The following is a 15,920-nucleotide window of genomic DNA, read 5'->3' on the forward strand; positions in this document are numbered from 1 at the left end:
GAAATCATTTTTTCTTCTGTATTTCACTTCCTGTAACATCACCAATACTCTAATCATAGGACTACCAATCCTTTCAGATATGCTTTTAAAAGGAACGTTCGTTTATAAGAAATATTTATCCTCATGGAGAAATTGTCTTTTCACCTCCCATTCTGCTCCATGAGACACACAGACACACACAGGTGAGAGGAAGTTTGGGGTCACAGCACAGGGTCGGCCAGCATCCAGCATCTGGGCCCCTGCAGTGATTGGCATTAAGGGATCTGCTCAAGGGCCCAGCGATGACATCACTCTGCCGGCCATGAGATCTGAACCAGTGACTTTCCGCTCACGGACACAGAGTCCGAACATTCTGTTAGATTCTGGCTCTTGGCAGTTTGTCACACAAAGGATGGTCATAGAAAACCTGTCAGTTTACTACATCACTAACTTCAGTTAATATAAAATCTGGCTTCCAGACTCTTATGGTGAAAAATAAATCCAGCCTCATGATTAATCCACAGGGGAAATAAATGGTATATTTTCATTATATACTTTAAACAATATTAATATATAACTGCCTGAATAGGTGTTATTGGTGGGAGTTTTTTTGTACATGTATTCTGTTCTGTTCTCTCCTCAGCCAGGAGCAGCTGTGGCCAGCAGAGGCAGCCAGTGAGCAGACAGAGACAGCAGTCATACAGAAGCTCCCAGCTCTGGGCTCCATCACATGAACACGCCTGCTGACAATAACACTCACATACCACTTATACACCCTGTGGATAAAGAGCCCTCACTGCTTCTATAGCAGGTTAGGATGCTGTGCCTGTGATCAGAAGGCAGACTGGATGGGAACGGAAACCTCACTTTTTTGTTTGTTATTACATCACTACCTTCAGTCATTATAAAGTCTGTGGTCCAGATTAGCTACTGCTATAGAAACTGCTGTAGTTGAGATTATCAAAATAATAATATTCATCAGACATTTCAAACAATATCCATATATTACTGCCAGACCAGACATGATTTCCCATCCCCACATCACTTACAGAGCCCTCCTGGAGTTCTTGACCACAGGCAGCAGCCTCCAGTGCTCTTTATCTGATCTGATGAATTTCTTCAGATCAAACACATCCAGCTCCTCATCTGACATCAGCATCACAAAGGTCAGAGCTGAGTACTGTGCAGGTGAGAGGTCTTCTGCTGAAAGGTTTCCTGAATTCAGGTATCTTTGTACCTCCTCTACTAGAGAATTGTCACCCAGTTCAGTCAGACAGTGGAACAGGTTGATGGTCCTTTCTGGAGATAAATTCTCCTGTATTTTCTCCCTGATGTATTTGGCTGTTTCTCTAATGTTATGTGAGCTGGTTCCTGTCTGTCCCAGTAGCAATTTTAAGGATCTTATTAAAGTGGTAAATGAGCTGATTCTTGTCTGTCCCAGTAGTCTTTGTAACAGAGTCTCACTGGAGTTTGTTGAGAGGCCCAAGAGGAAGCGGAGGTAGAGGTCCAAGTGTCCATTCTTGCTCTTTAAGGCCTGATCCACTGCAGTCTTCAGCAGGTTAGCTGATGAGTTTGACAGAAACACATATAAAGCAGCGAGATACTCCTGGATGCTCAGATGCACAAAGCAGTACACCTTATCCTGATACAACCCATATTCCTCTTTAAAGACTTCTGTGCACACTCCAGAGTAAACTGAAGCTTCAGTGACATCAATGCCATTCTCTGTCAGATCTTGCTCATAAAATATGAGATTGCCTTTCTCAAGGTTGTCAAAAGCCAGTTTACCAAGTTTCAAAAGGAATTTCTTGCTGTATTCCTTAAGCTTGATTTCATCGTTTTTCGTATACTTCTCATGTTTTAAATTGGACTGAAAGATCAGGAAGTGTGTGTACATTTCAGTCAGAGTCCTTGGAATTTCTCCCCTGTCAGTCTCACTAAAAAGACTCTTAAGCACAGTGGCTGAAATCCAGCAGAACACAGGTATGTGGCACATGATGAAGAGGCTCTTTGATGATTTCACATGTGTGATAATCCTGCTGGCCAGGCTCTGATCACTGAATCTCCTCCTGAAATACTCCTCCTTCTGGGCATCACTGAACCCTCGTATCTCTGTCACCCGGTGGAAGCACTCAGGAGGTATCTGATTGGCTGCTGCTGGCCGGGAGGTTATCCAGAGGAGAGCAGATGGAAGGAGATTTCCAATAATGAGGTTAGTCAACAGCACATCCAGTGACATTTTCATTGTTACATCAAACCAGCTCTCATTGTGCTGAAAATCGAGAGGAAGGCAACACTCATCCAGACCATCAAAGATGAACAAGACTTTGTACCTAAACAGCTCGGTGGATTCAAGTGATTTTAGTTCTGGGACAAAGCGGTGAAGCAGTTCAATCAGACTGTATTCACCCTTAATCATATTCAGGTCCCGGAAAGGAAGAGCACATATGAAGTGAACATCCTGGTTTGCTTTTCCTTCTGCCCAGTCGAGAATAAACTTCTGCACAGAGACTGTTTTCCCGATACCTGCCACCCCTTTAGTGAGTACAGTTCTGATAGGTGTCTCATTCCCACATAAGGGTTTAAATATATCATTGCACTTGACTGTAGTATCTTCTGTCTGCCTTTTCTTGGATGCTGTTTCAATCTGTCTCACTTCATGTTCATCATTGACTCCTCCAGTCCCACCTTCAGTTATGTAGAGTTCTGTGTAAATCTCATTGAGAAGTGTTGGCTGTCCTCCCTTAGCTTTCCCTTCAAATACACACTCAAATTTCTGCTTCAGGTTACATTTGATTGTGCTGGACATGAGCTCCCCTGAAGAAAAGAGGAAAATGCACAAATTCTCAACATGATCCTGACCAGTATGGTATGAGGATTAAAACACACAACATTAATCCCAACATGATGACCTTAACTCCTACCAAGCCCTAATCTTGACATTAAGTTCCCAATCAAAATATGAAACTTCTGGCAAATTCAGTTTTTTTGATTGCATTCACAGGAGTTTGTAAATTTCTAAACACAAAGTAAACAGCAAAAGAAATGACAGCTGGCTGACATTCATGCACAAAACCTCCTTCAATGAGCACGTCGCTCACATGATGATGCTGTTTGCTATGCATATAAGACTAATCAGTAATAAAAATGCAGAGGATTTAAACTATTAGTTAAAAAGGGGGATGGGAACAGGAAAACATTTTATTTGCCTATTACAGTTTACTACCCTGAGACAGACACAGTGGACGGTTCATGCAGGTGCAGCAGGACACGTTAAAGATAAAGAGTATTTCTGACAATGATGCTGTAGGTTATTCCCCATCACAAACACCTGAAAAGTATTAACAACTTTCCCTAATGAATTTACGCTGGGAGTAACTGACGTTAATTCTAGCTATTTACAGTATTACATTAGCAAATGCCGAATTATCCAAGGTAAACTAGTAACACTCTGCTCCTCAGACCACAGACAGTAACACGGTAATTACTCTGATTAGTGATTATTACCTCTGTCTTTTTCCTGTTTTTCCTCCTCTCCTCTTCCTCCTTTTCCTTCCTGGGCACCGGAGGGCTTCGGTCTTTCTGAAATGATAGTGTCTGTTTGAATTAGATACCATTAATCGTATCACACGCTTATCAGTCGTATCAGTGTCACATAAACACGCCTAAAGAGTGTGATACGGAGTGTGTGATAACAGTATAGAAGAAGGAGGAGTGGGTTATAAAAGCAAAGTGTAAACTACAGAACAGCATCCAGCTCTTACTCCACTCCAATATGTCACCCAGCTCACTTCCTGCTTGGGGACGGGAAAGAAGGAAGAATTTCAGATCAATTTCTGTCTCCAATAACTTGAGATGGTGGAATTACTATGGGATTATTTTTTTACTCACTTTTTTTATACCCCTTCCAGGGGAGAAGCCCTTTTTCATCTTGTTTTCTCTAATAACCAAGATAGGATTGGAAAATTAAAGGTTTTAGAACCACTGGACGGTAACGATCATAAGATGGTTGAATTTGAGGTTAATCTTAGTGTCCAAACAGCAAAATCCAAAACAAAAGTATACAATGTTAGGAAGACTAACTTCAATAGTATGAGACTGAAACTAGAAACTGTAAACTGGATGAAGTTACATAGCAAAACGGTTGAAGAGGCATGGGAATTTTTTAAAAGCACATTGTTTTAAGTGCAAGAGGACTTTTTCCAGAAAAACTAAATCTAGGAAACTGCAGCCAAGGTGGTTTACTATGGAAATTAAGAATAAAGTCAGGAGGAAAAGGGCTCTGTTCCACAAATGGAAAATAACTAATGATTTAAAAACTAAGCAGGAGTATCTAAGTCTACAGGTTGAATCAAAAAATAACATTAGACTCTCTAAGAGGAGTGTAGAAGGAAAAATAGCATTGGAGGCTAAGGATGACAATAAAAGTTTCTTACAAAAATTTTAACTCCAAAAGAGCTCTAAAAGCTGAAATCGCTAATTTGTAGGATAGTAAGGGCCTTATAATTGAAAATGAAATTGATATAGTAAATGGGTTTAATGATTATTTTTCACGGGTGTTCACAGTAGAGAACATGAGTAACTTTCCACCATTTAGTATGAAAATAGCGTCGTCTTTGACCAATATATGTATAACTGAGGCTGATATGGTAATAAGCCTAGCTAAGCTCAAAATAAATAAATCGCAGGGCCCTGATGGCATCTTACCTATAGTTTTAAAAGAGATGAGCGATATTCTTAGCCAACCTTTAACTTTAATATTCCAGAAATCCTTATCTGTGGGTGTGGTACCTTCTGATTGGAAGTATGCTAATATAACGTCCATACTCAAAAAAAGGGAATAGAAATAACCCAGCAAACTATAGGCCAATCAGTTTAACTAGCATTACTGGAAAAATAATGGAAGCTATAATACAAGTGAAAAAGGTAGATTTCCTGGATGCAAATAACATTCTGAGGGATTGCCAACATGGATTTAGGAGAGGTAGATCTTGTTTAATGAATTTACTTGAGTTCTTTGAGGGAGCTATAAGAGAAATTGATCACAAAAAGGACTACGATGTGATCTGCTTAGATTTCCAGAAGGCCTTTCATGTTGTCCCCCACAAACAGCTCCTGCTTAAGCTCAAAGATGCAGGGATTTAAGGAACTGTAGCAGCTTGGATCGAGAACTTGTTAACAGACAGGAAGCAGTGAGTAGTTATTAGAGGCACAATGTCATAGTGGGGTACCACAGGGTTCAATTTTAGGACCACTATTGTTCCTATTTACATTAATGATATTGATTCCAATACATAAAGTAAACTGTTTAAATTTGCTGATGACACCAAGTTGGGTGGTGTAGCAGATACTAATCTAGCAGCGGAGAGGCTACAACGGGATCTGGATTTAATTAGCGACTGGACTGATAACTGGCAGATGAAATTTAACGTAGATGAATGTAAGGTAATCCATGTAGGGAGCAGAAATATAAAGTACAGATATTTTATGGGTTCCACTGAAACAACGGTAGCTGATTACGAGAAAGACCTCGGTGTGTATGTTGATGCTTCCATGTCCCACTCTCACCAGTGTGGGGAAGCAATAAAAAAGGCCAATAGGATGTTGGGTTACATCTCAAGGTGTGTGGAGTTTAAGTCAAGGGAGGTGATACTACGATTATATAATTCCTTGGTAAGACACCTAGAATATTGTGTGCAGGTTTGGTCACCATACCTTAAGAAGGACATTGCTGCCTTGGAAAGGGTGCAACGTAGGGATAAGAGAATGATTCCTGGTCTTAGAGGAATGTCTTATGAGGAGAGGTTATCTGAGCTGAATCTGTTTAGCCTCGAGCAAAGGAGATTAAGGGGGGACATGATCTAGGTATATAAGATTCTAACAGGTCTGGATGCTGTTCAGCCAAATGGCTATTTCAATATTAGTTTAAATACAAGAACTGGTGGCCACAAGTGGAAATTAGTGGGAGAACATTTTAAAATGAATTTGAGGATGCACTTCATTAGACATCATGTAGATAGAGTATGGAATAGTCTTCTTATCCATATATAACATTTTAACCACTCTGAGGTATTAGTCAAGTTTTCCCCAAATGAGCTTAATGGGCCGAATGGCCTCCTTTCGTTTGAGAATTTCTTATGCTCTTATATTAGTATCTCCATCCATCCCATCCATTTTCCAAACCGCTTATCCTACTGGGTCACAGGGGGTCCGGAGCCTATCCCGGAAGCAATGGGCACGAGGCAGGGAACAACCCAGGATGGGGGGCCAGCCCATCGCAGGGCACACTCACACACCATTTACCCACACATGCACACCTATGGGCAATTTAGCAAGTCCAATTAGCCTCAGCATGTTTTTGGACTGTGGGGGGGAAACCGGAGTACCCGGAGGAAACCCCACGACGACATGGGGAGAACATGCAAACTCCACACACATGTGAACTAGGCGGAGATTCGAACCCGGGTCCCAGAGGTGTGAGGCAACAGTGCTAACCACTGCACCACCATGCCGCCCCTATCAGTATCTCATTGTTCATAATTTTTTTTATAATGCTAAATACTATACTTATTTTTCAAGAGCATAAAAGGGTACATTTTAGACAAAAAACAAGCAAGGTTAAAAATTTGATTACCCTTCTGTAGGTCTTCATTCAGTCTCTGAGCAAGATCATTCATGTTCATATTCTTCAGGATTATAAGCATGATTTTGAGAGCATCAGCTTCACCATAGGAACTTATCATCTTGTCGGCAAGGTCTGTTCTATCCAGGCCCTTCACCAGACCCCTGGGAAGGGGCTTTAACTCTTTATATTTTGTGCGACTCAGTTTCCATTTAAACATCTTCAGCTCTTCATCATCGAGCTCCTCCAGGTAATCCTCCAAGAGGTCAGCGAGCGAGGTCTGGGTCTGCAGAATGTCGGAGATGAGTCCATGAGACTCACAAACCCGTACATGTCACTCCCACACATGCACTGACCTTTCCGTTAACAGAAGGCAAGTTTCATGCTTACAGTCTTATATGTCTGCAGGAAACACCTGCTGTGATTCTTTCATTACTATAGGAAGCACATGTGTGTGTTTATTTTCTGCATTATTTTTAAACCTTTATTTAACCAGGTCAGTCCAGTGATTTTTAAAATCTCTTTTAAAAGAGACCCATCCAAAATAAATCACAATAAAATACTTTAAAACCCATTAGAGCATATTAAAACAATAGGGTCAAAAACAAAATATCATACGGTAAGGAAGTAGCCTGAGGAAGAGCACTGCAGAGAGTGAGCTTTTTGTCTGCTGAGTTATTCTGTTCTGTTATAGTACGTCTGTAACATTTGGTGCAGTGCGGTATGGTAAGGAAGTAGCCTGAGGACGAGCACTGCAGAGAGTGAGCTTTTTGTCTGCTGAGTTATTCTGTTCTGTTATAGTACGTCTGTAACATTTGGTGCAGTGCGGTATGGTAAGGAAGTAGCCTGAGGACGAGCACCGCAGAGAGTGAACTTTTTGTCTGCTAAGTTATTCTGTTCTGTTACAGTACATCTGTAACATTTGGTGCAGTGCGGTATGGTAAGAAAGTAGCCTGAGGAAGAGCAGTGCGGAGACTGAGCCTTTTGTCTGCTAAGCTATTCTGTTCTGTTATAGTACGTCTGTAACATTTGGTGCAGTGCGGTATGGTAAGGAAGTAGCCTGAGGAAGAGCAGTGTGGAGACTGAGCCTTTTGTCTGCTAAGCTATTCTGTTCTGTTATAGTACGTCTGTAACATTTGGTGCAGTGCGGTATGGTAAGGAAGTAGCCTGAGGAAGAGCAGTGTGGAGACTGAGCCTTTTGTCTGCTAAGCTATTCTGTTCTGTTATAGTACGTCTGTAACATTTGGTGCAGTGCGGTATGGTAAGGAAGTAGCCTGAGGAAGAGCACTGCAGAGAGTGAGGTTTTTGTCTGCTATTTTCAGGAAATTTCATCTGAATTTAGTTACTTAGCTTAAACTCTCCTGCCTTTCAGTGTCAGGTCTTTACAGACAACATGCATCTTATGTTGAAACGTTGTAGCCAAACCTCTCCATGGGAATGATGATCCATCGCTTAGATGATTATGGCTGTAAAGAAACCAGTTCCTGTGTATTGCAGTCTGACTCTGTAATAAAAGCCAAGGATAATGTTAGCTTTATATTCAAAAGTCAGTTTACCAGCTGTAATATCTTTCAAACACAGCAAACTGGGCAGTTTTTACTCACATGCAGGCAGTTTATAATCAGAGACGGAGATGTTCACAGGTCATTTGCACTAATAACTATGGGCCGTATTTCACTGTGTGCTTAAGTCAAAAAAGCCTACATGCTAGACACATGAGCGCTTTTAAGCATCGTTCCAACTATATGCTCTGACGGCTGTATTTATCACAGACCAAGGTTAACAGACTACAATAATAATAATAGACACTTTATTAGTCCCCATGGGGAAATTCTCTTTGCTGTATGTCTCCTCCTTGGTTGGTGAGAGAAAGCTGGCTGCAAAGGGCAGCCTCCCACAGCAGCACCCAGAGGTTAAGGGCCTTGCTGAAGGACTTACAGATGCGCTGAAGCCAGGTTCAAACCAGCAACCTTCTGATCACAGGAACAGAGGCTTAGCCCACTGAGCCACACACTGCCCCCATAATGACCCCCAAATTAGCCAGAATGCTTTGCTCCTGCCTTCGTCCAAGTTTGTAAATAGATAGATAGATAGATAGATAGATAGATAGATAGATAGATAGATAGATAGATAGATAGATAGATAGATAGATAGATAGATAGATAGATAGATAGATAGATAGATAGATAGATAGATAGATAGATAGATAGATAGATAGATAGATAGATAGATAGATAGATAGATAGATAGATAGATAGATAGATAGATAGATAGATAGATAGATAGATAGATAGATAGATAGATAGATATAATGACCCTGCTCTCTAAATTGTTTGTATCTGTTGGTTTCATAACTCACCTTGTTTATGCTTATATGTTCCTCCAGTAATCAATGGGCACTTTGGAAATGAAACGATACATTTTCTATCAATGCATTCAGTGCTTGAAATGGGTCAGTACTCACAGGTACTCAGTACAGCACCTTTTTGTAATGGCACTTCACAATATATGCTGAGCGTACTGACACCTACAAATGAACAACAAGGGGAATACTGTCACGTAATACTAAATAACAAGAGGAGTACCAGCACCTGGTGCTGAATAATAAGGGCAGTACTGGCACCTGGTGCTGAATAACAAGGGGAGTACCTGCATGCAGTACTGAATAACAAGGGGAGTACTGGCACCTGTTTCTGAATAACAAGGGGAGTACCAGCAAGTAGTACTGAATAACAAGGGGTACCAGCACCTGATGTTGAATAACAAGGGGAGTACTGGCACCTGTTGCCATGGATATTAGTCTCTACCACATTTCATTCCATCAATGGCATCCCCCCATAGATGAACCTTAGTGGCCCAACCAGGGAGCTTCACACAAAGACGCACCCTGAACAAACCAAAGCCTCCTAATCAGCTACTGATCAAGACACAAGAGCAGATCCCACCATGTCAGCAGCCAGTTAGCTTTGCTATATCTGGGGTTTTATACTTTCCCTATTTGACACCATTGCAGTAAATTATAATATATATTACAATAATCAGGGGCGGCATGGTGGTGCACTGGTTAACACTGTTGCCTCACACCTCTGGGACCTGGGTTCGAGTCTCCGCCTGGGTCACATGTGTGTGGAGTTTTCCGGGGCCACTGGTCTACAAGGATGTGGGTGCTACCATATCATACTATGCAGATATACATCCAGGGCCACTGGTCTACAAGGATGTGGGCGGTACCATATCATACTATGCAGATATACATCCAGGGCCACTGATCTACAGGGGAGTGGGCGGTACCATATCATGCTATGCAGATATACATCCAGGGCCACTGGTCTACAAGGATGTGGGCGGTACCATATCATACTATGCAGATATACATCCAGGGCCACTGGTCTACAAGGATGTGGGCGGTACCATATCATACTATGCAGATATACATCAGGGGCCACTGGTCTACAGTGGCATCAGATTTAACAGCCGGTGTAAACTCACAATGCGTTTGCTTAAGCATAACCGCTGGCATGTGTATTCTGCATTCGTGGCACATGTCGTTTGTGCACCTCTGCATGGAATTACGAGAGATGCAGTACTTACAAAAATCTTGGGGGCAGTATGGTCACCTTTTGTCACGGAACTATGTGCAGCTTTGAAAGCACTGCTTGTATGTATACAGTACAGCTTTAGCATTAATGCATCTCTTTTTGGTCAGAACATACTCATAACCTAATATATTCAGAGGCAAAGGAAAAAATACTGCACTCTAAAAATGAAAAAGTTATGACAACGTCAAATTTCAAAGGAACTTACTGCACCACCCATTGTTGTTATTTTTCTCAGGTAATTTCTTTCCTATCTATAAAAACATTTTTTGTTTTACCTTTTTGATAACAGGCACAGAGGCCTGGCCCACTGAGTCACACACTGCTCCCAAAAGACTCACATGCCGTCAGAATTTTACAGTTATAAAACTGTAAACAGTGCTTTTGTGTTGGCACCACATTCAGTCCATGTTCCATGAACCTGAGGCAAAACAAACATTATCAAGTGCAAACTACAATTCAGCACCAATCAACTGAAAAAGGTTGCCAGATACTGGCATAACACTTGACATTTTACCACCAGGCTATGTTCTGGAGTCAGGCTGCCCAGAATATTACAGTAAGTAACTGTTAAAAATGTTAACTGTTAAACAACTAACAGTAAGAGTACACTGTAAAAAAAAGTTGTTTTTAAGGAAGAAAAACTAGCAGCTGCGGTTGCCAGAATAATTCTGTAAAAAATATACAAAATCGTAACCATCATTAGGGAACAATGTGTAAATTTAACAGAATAAAATCCTCTTTGCCATCTCCACCAGCCCCTTTACCTGCTTCCTCACCCCCCTCGGCATCCCATTCAGCCCCTGTTCTGGTCTCGCAGTCGCCTGCTGTTCCGGTGGCCCACGCCTTACGCCCGCTGAGGATCCCTTCAGCTTCACATTACCCCTTGCCCTTGGCTTCCATGCCCCCTGTGTTCATTCCATTTCCTTTGTGCCCCCTATGTGTGCTCCAAGTCCTTCTGTGCCTTCGTCCCCTGCAGGTTCCTACGTGCCTAATGTGGGTGAGCCCCCTGTGTTTCCTCCTCATCCCTCCGTGCCTTCATTCCCTGGTGTGGTCCCTCCGTTGTCCCCTTTAGTGTTCCCCGGTCCTGAGTTTCCGTGTTTGGTCTCTTTGTGTTTGTTCGCCTTCCCCGTGGTTTGTGGCTTATTGTGTGAGTTGTCCTCCTTGTGCCAGTTCTGTGTGTCTGTGCTGTTCTCTGTGCCCCGTTGATGTTGTTGCTTTTGTCTTCCCAGGTACTGTTGTGTCCCCGGTCCTTGTCACTTCGCTCTCCTTAAGGGCGCCCTCTTTTTGGGGGGGGGTCCTGTGCTGCCCCGATTGGCCGCTCCTTCTGTGTGCCACGCCCCCATTCTCCATGTTCACAAGCTGTTTCCTGTTTCCTGTGTCCGGTCATTGTATCGTCACCCTGTGTTTGCGTTGCCTTGCCCTTTTATTAAACCCTGTGTTTCCCCGACTTAAAGCTGGTTTCCAGTGACATCCGGGCAGGACAGTCTGCACCAGAATCTGTGCTGAATAACAAGAGGAATAACAGCTGAATAACTGGTGTTGAATAACAAGGGCAGTGCCTGCAGATAGTACTGCGTAACAAGGGGAGTACTGGCACCTGGTACTGAATAAGAAGGGGCATACCTGCATGCAGTACTGAATAACAAGGGGAGTACTGGCACCTGGTGCTGAATAACAAGAGGAGTACTGGAAAATATTGCTGAATAGCAAGGGGAGTACCAGCAATCAATAGTAATTAAATGCAAACTACAATTCCTTTCAGTAAAATTTACATCCTGTTATCACTTACTGTACATCGAATCCCATTTAGTTTCACTGAAAAATCCCAAACAACATTATTTAATTCCAAAAGCCTCATTATAAGACTGTCATTCAACTGTATTGTTTTGTAAATTCCCTACAAAAGTTGTTTATAATGTTATGTTTTGATGCATTAAAAACCTGCAATGCAACTGATTCTGGGTCAGATCCACCTGCGTCTCCTTAAAGCTGGTTACCAGCACCATCCGGGCAGGACAGTCTGCACCAGAATCTGTCCAGAATACTAAATGATTACCATTGGTCTGTATTTGCTTTGAAGATCCAACACGCATAACCATATACGCAGTGTTGGGGAAGTTACTAACAAAGGTAACCCATTACAGACAGAGGTGGGAAGTTCGTGTCCAGAAAGTACAAATCCAGACCAAGGTTTTTGTGTCGACCAACCACACTGGAAAAAAAGTTGAATGAACTCAGTTGATTCTTGGACAGTGGTTCCACCGACCTGGAATGAGAATTCTTAGAATGAAACATCCTTTTTAAGGTAATGGATTGACTTTGTGTTGAGAACAGAACATAGCTGAGTTAATCATACAAACTCGGACTCGGTTGAGTGAACGCTGGCGCGTTTTTGCTGCCGCTGCTCACCGGTATTCTTATTTTTAATTTTATTTTTAAATATTTTTAGTAAATACCTTTTATCTATTTATATTTTCTGACACTACTGGCGGATTTTGCAAGAGTTTGAGTATTGGGCCTAGTTTAACCTACCGGTTTGTTTTGGCTGCGGTCTCCCACGGACTACAATATCTGACGGATTCGTTTTACCTGGCTGCTTGGTTTTCCGGCGTCTTCGCCTGTGATGTTGTCTGGTAGGACCTGTGTACTGTTCGTGTTTGCCTGGACTCTCATGTCGTTGGTCCATCGACATCGACCTGGTTTTGGCCTTTACCAGTATACAGCTGATGCGCTCCTCCGACTTCGTTTTCACCTGGCTGCTCTACCGCCGGCTGTGCTTCATCCTTACACGGACATCGCATTTTTCCCTCGCCGAAAGTATATTCATCGGGGCTCTCGCCGGAACTTTCATTATGACAACGCCAAGCCAATACAATCTTTCTGGTCCACTTCTCGTTGTTCTCCACTGAACTCTGACCGGGCTGTTAACCACAGTGTATTAGCCAGCCTGGCCAGGTCGGCTAACACTTTCGCCAAGTCTGATAGCACCTGTGTCAACTTCGGTCTGCTTAACATCCGCTCGCTTACGAGCAAGGGACATCTCGTTCAAGACCTCCTCACCGACCGTAAGTTTGATTTTTTTCTGTTTGACTGAAACGTGGCAGCAGCCCAAAGATTTCTCCCAGCTCAACGACTCCACTCCCCCGGGGTTTGTTTACACCTGTCAACCTCGGGAGTCCGGCCGTGGTGGAGGTCTTGCGGTAATTTATCGTGAGAATTGGAAAGTTCGGTCGTTGTCGGTACCTATCTTTAGTTCTTTTGAATCCGTTGTTTGCCAACTCTCGGGACCTGTTCCAACTGTTGTAGTTGCTATCTACCGTCCTCCAAAGCCAAATTCTGATTTCATAAGTGACTTTGCCGATCTGTTGACCCACTTGGCTACTATTTCTCCTAATATAATACTCCTGGGTGATTTCAACATACATATGGACAACAGTAATCATCCTCTCACCATAAACTTTTCATCCTGCCTCGACAGTTTTGGTTTCAATCAATATATAAACTTTCCCACTCATACTAAGGGCCATACTTTGGACTTAGTTTGCTGCTCTGGATTAACTCCTTTCAACTGTAAGGCTGACGAACTGCCAATCACTGATCATCTGTTACTCTCTTTTAATGTTAAAATGACCCTTTCTGTATTAAAGAATCCTCGCACCATTTCTTACCGTAACATCAAACAAATTAATTCTGACACCCTTTCTGTTGCTTTTTCAAGTATTTTGCATTTCAATAACTTGCTCACTTTAGATGATCTGGTTTCTCATTATAACAGTAGTCTTAATAGTATTTTAAATTCTGTTGCTCCTATAAAAATCAAATCTGTATTATTTTCTCAGTCAGCACCCTGGTTTACAGCTGAACTCAGGCTTATGAAAGCAAAGGGTCGACAGCTTGAACGTCTGTATAAAAGAACTGGTCTCACAATCCATAAAGAAATGTATAATAATCATATTTCATATTATAAGGAATGCATTAACCAAACCAAATCTACTTATTTTACTAACATTGTCTGTTCAAATGAAGATTCTACTAAATCACTGTTTTCACTGCTTAACTCTACTTTCAAGCCACCAGATTCTCTACCTGTTCACCTCTATTCATCTTCCTTTTGTGACTCTCTAATGTTATTTTTCATTAACAAAATTCACAAAATCCATCAAGACTTGGTTCCTGATGTTTTTTGTAGTACCTCTCCTGAAATTATGTTGCCATTACATTGTTTTTCTGCTTTTCAGCTTCCCTCTGTTTCTGATATTTCAGATCTTATCTGTAAGTCAAAATCCTCCACCTGTCAGTTAGACCCCATTCCTACACCTCTAGTCAAAGCCTGTCTACCCTCTCTGCTTCCCCTTATTTTTGCAATCATTCATTCTTCACTAACCACTGGAACCGTTCCTGTTTCTTTCAAAACTTCTGCTATCACCCCAGTATTGAAAAAAACAGGTCTTGATCCTAATCATTTTGATAATTTCCGCCCTATCTCAAATTTACCATTCCTTTCAAAAATTCTTGAAAAAATAGTTGCAACCCAGATTCATTCTCACTTAACTAATAACAATTTATATGAACAGTTTCAGTCCGGTTTTCGCCCTCTCCATAGCACTGAAACAGCACTCATAAAAATAACCAATGACCTTCTTATGGCAGCTGACTCTGGATTTCTTACCATTCTTATTCTCCTTGATCTGAGTGCAGTCTTTGACACTATCTCTCACTCTGTTCTCCTTAGTAGGTTAATCTCCATTGGTCTCTCCCATACACCATTAGATTGGTTTAAATCATATTTGTCTGACCGCACTCAGTTTATCCAGCTTAAATCTTTCACTTCTCAGCCTTCCCCTGTTGCCACTGGTGTCCCCCAGGGATCTGTTCTGGGGCCCCTCCTCTTCATTATTTACCTTCTTCCTCTTGGTCATATCTTCCGTAAATATAATATTCATTTTCACTGCTATGCCGACGACACCCAGCTTTATTTGTCTACTAAACCTGATTCCACTCTTCTTCCACCTTCCCTTAGCCTCTGTTTAGCTGAACTTAAATCATGGTTTTCTTCAAACTTTCTTAAACTTAATAGTACTAAAACAGAGTTTCTTCTAGTAGGCTCCAAATCAACAATATCCAAAACTAATTGTTTTCCCATTGCCATAGATGACTCTTTGGTTTCCCCGTCCCCACATGTGAAAAGCCTTGGTGTCATACTAGATAGCACTTTATCTTTTAATTCACATATCAATAATATCACTCGGTCTGCATATTTTCATCTGCGCAACATTAATCGTCTCTGTTCTTCTCTCACCCCACACGCCACCGCCATTCTTGTCCATAGCCTTGTCACTTCCCGTATCGATTACTGTAATTCTCTCTTATTTGGTCTTACTCAAAAATCCATCAATAAGCTCCAACTTGTCCAGAACTCTGCTGCTCGCATTATCACCAGGACCCCTTCTATCCACCGCATCACTCCTGTTCTGCAGCAGCTTCACTGGCTACCAGTTAAATATCGCATCAATTTCAAAATCCTCCTGTATACATTTAAGGCCATACACCACCTCTCCCCTCCATATTTGTCTGATTTGGTTCAGGTCGCCATTCCATCTCGCTGCCTCAGATCCTCTTCCTCTCTTCTTCTCTCTGTCCCTTCCCACCGTCTTGCCACTATGGGGAGCAGGGCTTTCTGCTGCTCTGCTCCCCGGCTCTGGAATTCGCTTCCTCCCGAA

The 15,920-nt window shown here is 42.0% G+C and overlaps 1 protein-coding gene across 2 annotated transcripts in view; it reads right to left on the minus strand.

Moving 5' to 3' along the window:
- Positions 1-15,920, minus strand: part of LOC125740684 (NACHT, LRR and PYD domains-containing protein 3-like) — a 172,162-nt gene that overhangs the window by 127,223 nt on the left and 29,019 nt on the right. Inside the window, exons 1-5 of one of the 2 annotated variants that reach the window (XM_049012164.1) lie at positions 8,961-10,430; positions 8,027-8,105; positions 6,614-6,887; positions 3,487-3,561; positions 1,029-2,796 (exon numbers count right to left, since the gene is read on the minus strand). The exons of the other annotated variant lie outside the window; for it this stretch is intronic. Coding sequence (XP_048868121.1) covers positions 1,029-2,796; positions 3,487-3,561; positions 6,614-6,887; positions 8,027-8,050 — 2,141 coding nt within the window. The 5' untranslated portion in view covers positions 8,051-8,105; positions 8,961-10,430. Of the gene's footprint in view, positions 1-1,028; positions 2,797-3,486; positions 3,562-6,613; positions 6,888-8,026; positions 8,106-8,960; positions 10,431-15,920 lie in introns of those variants that run through there. 2 annotated transcript variants of the gene reach the window in all.

This window comes from Brienomyrus brachyistius, chromosome 4 (genome assembly GCF_023856365.1).
Source record: "Brienomyrus brachyistius isolate T26 chromosome 4, BBRACH_0.4, whole genome shotgun sequence".
Classification (NCBI taxonomy): Eukaryota; Metazoa; Chordata; class Actinopteri; order Osteoglossiformes; family Mormyridae; genus Brienomyrus; species Brienomyrus brachyistius.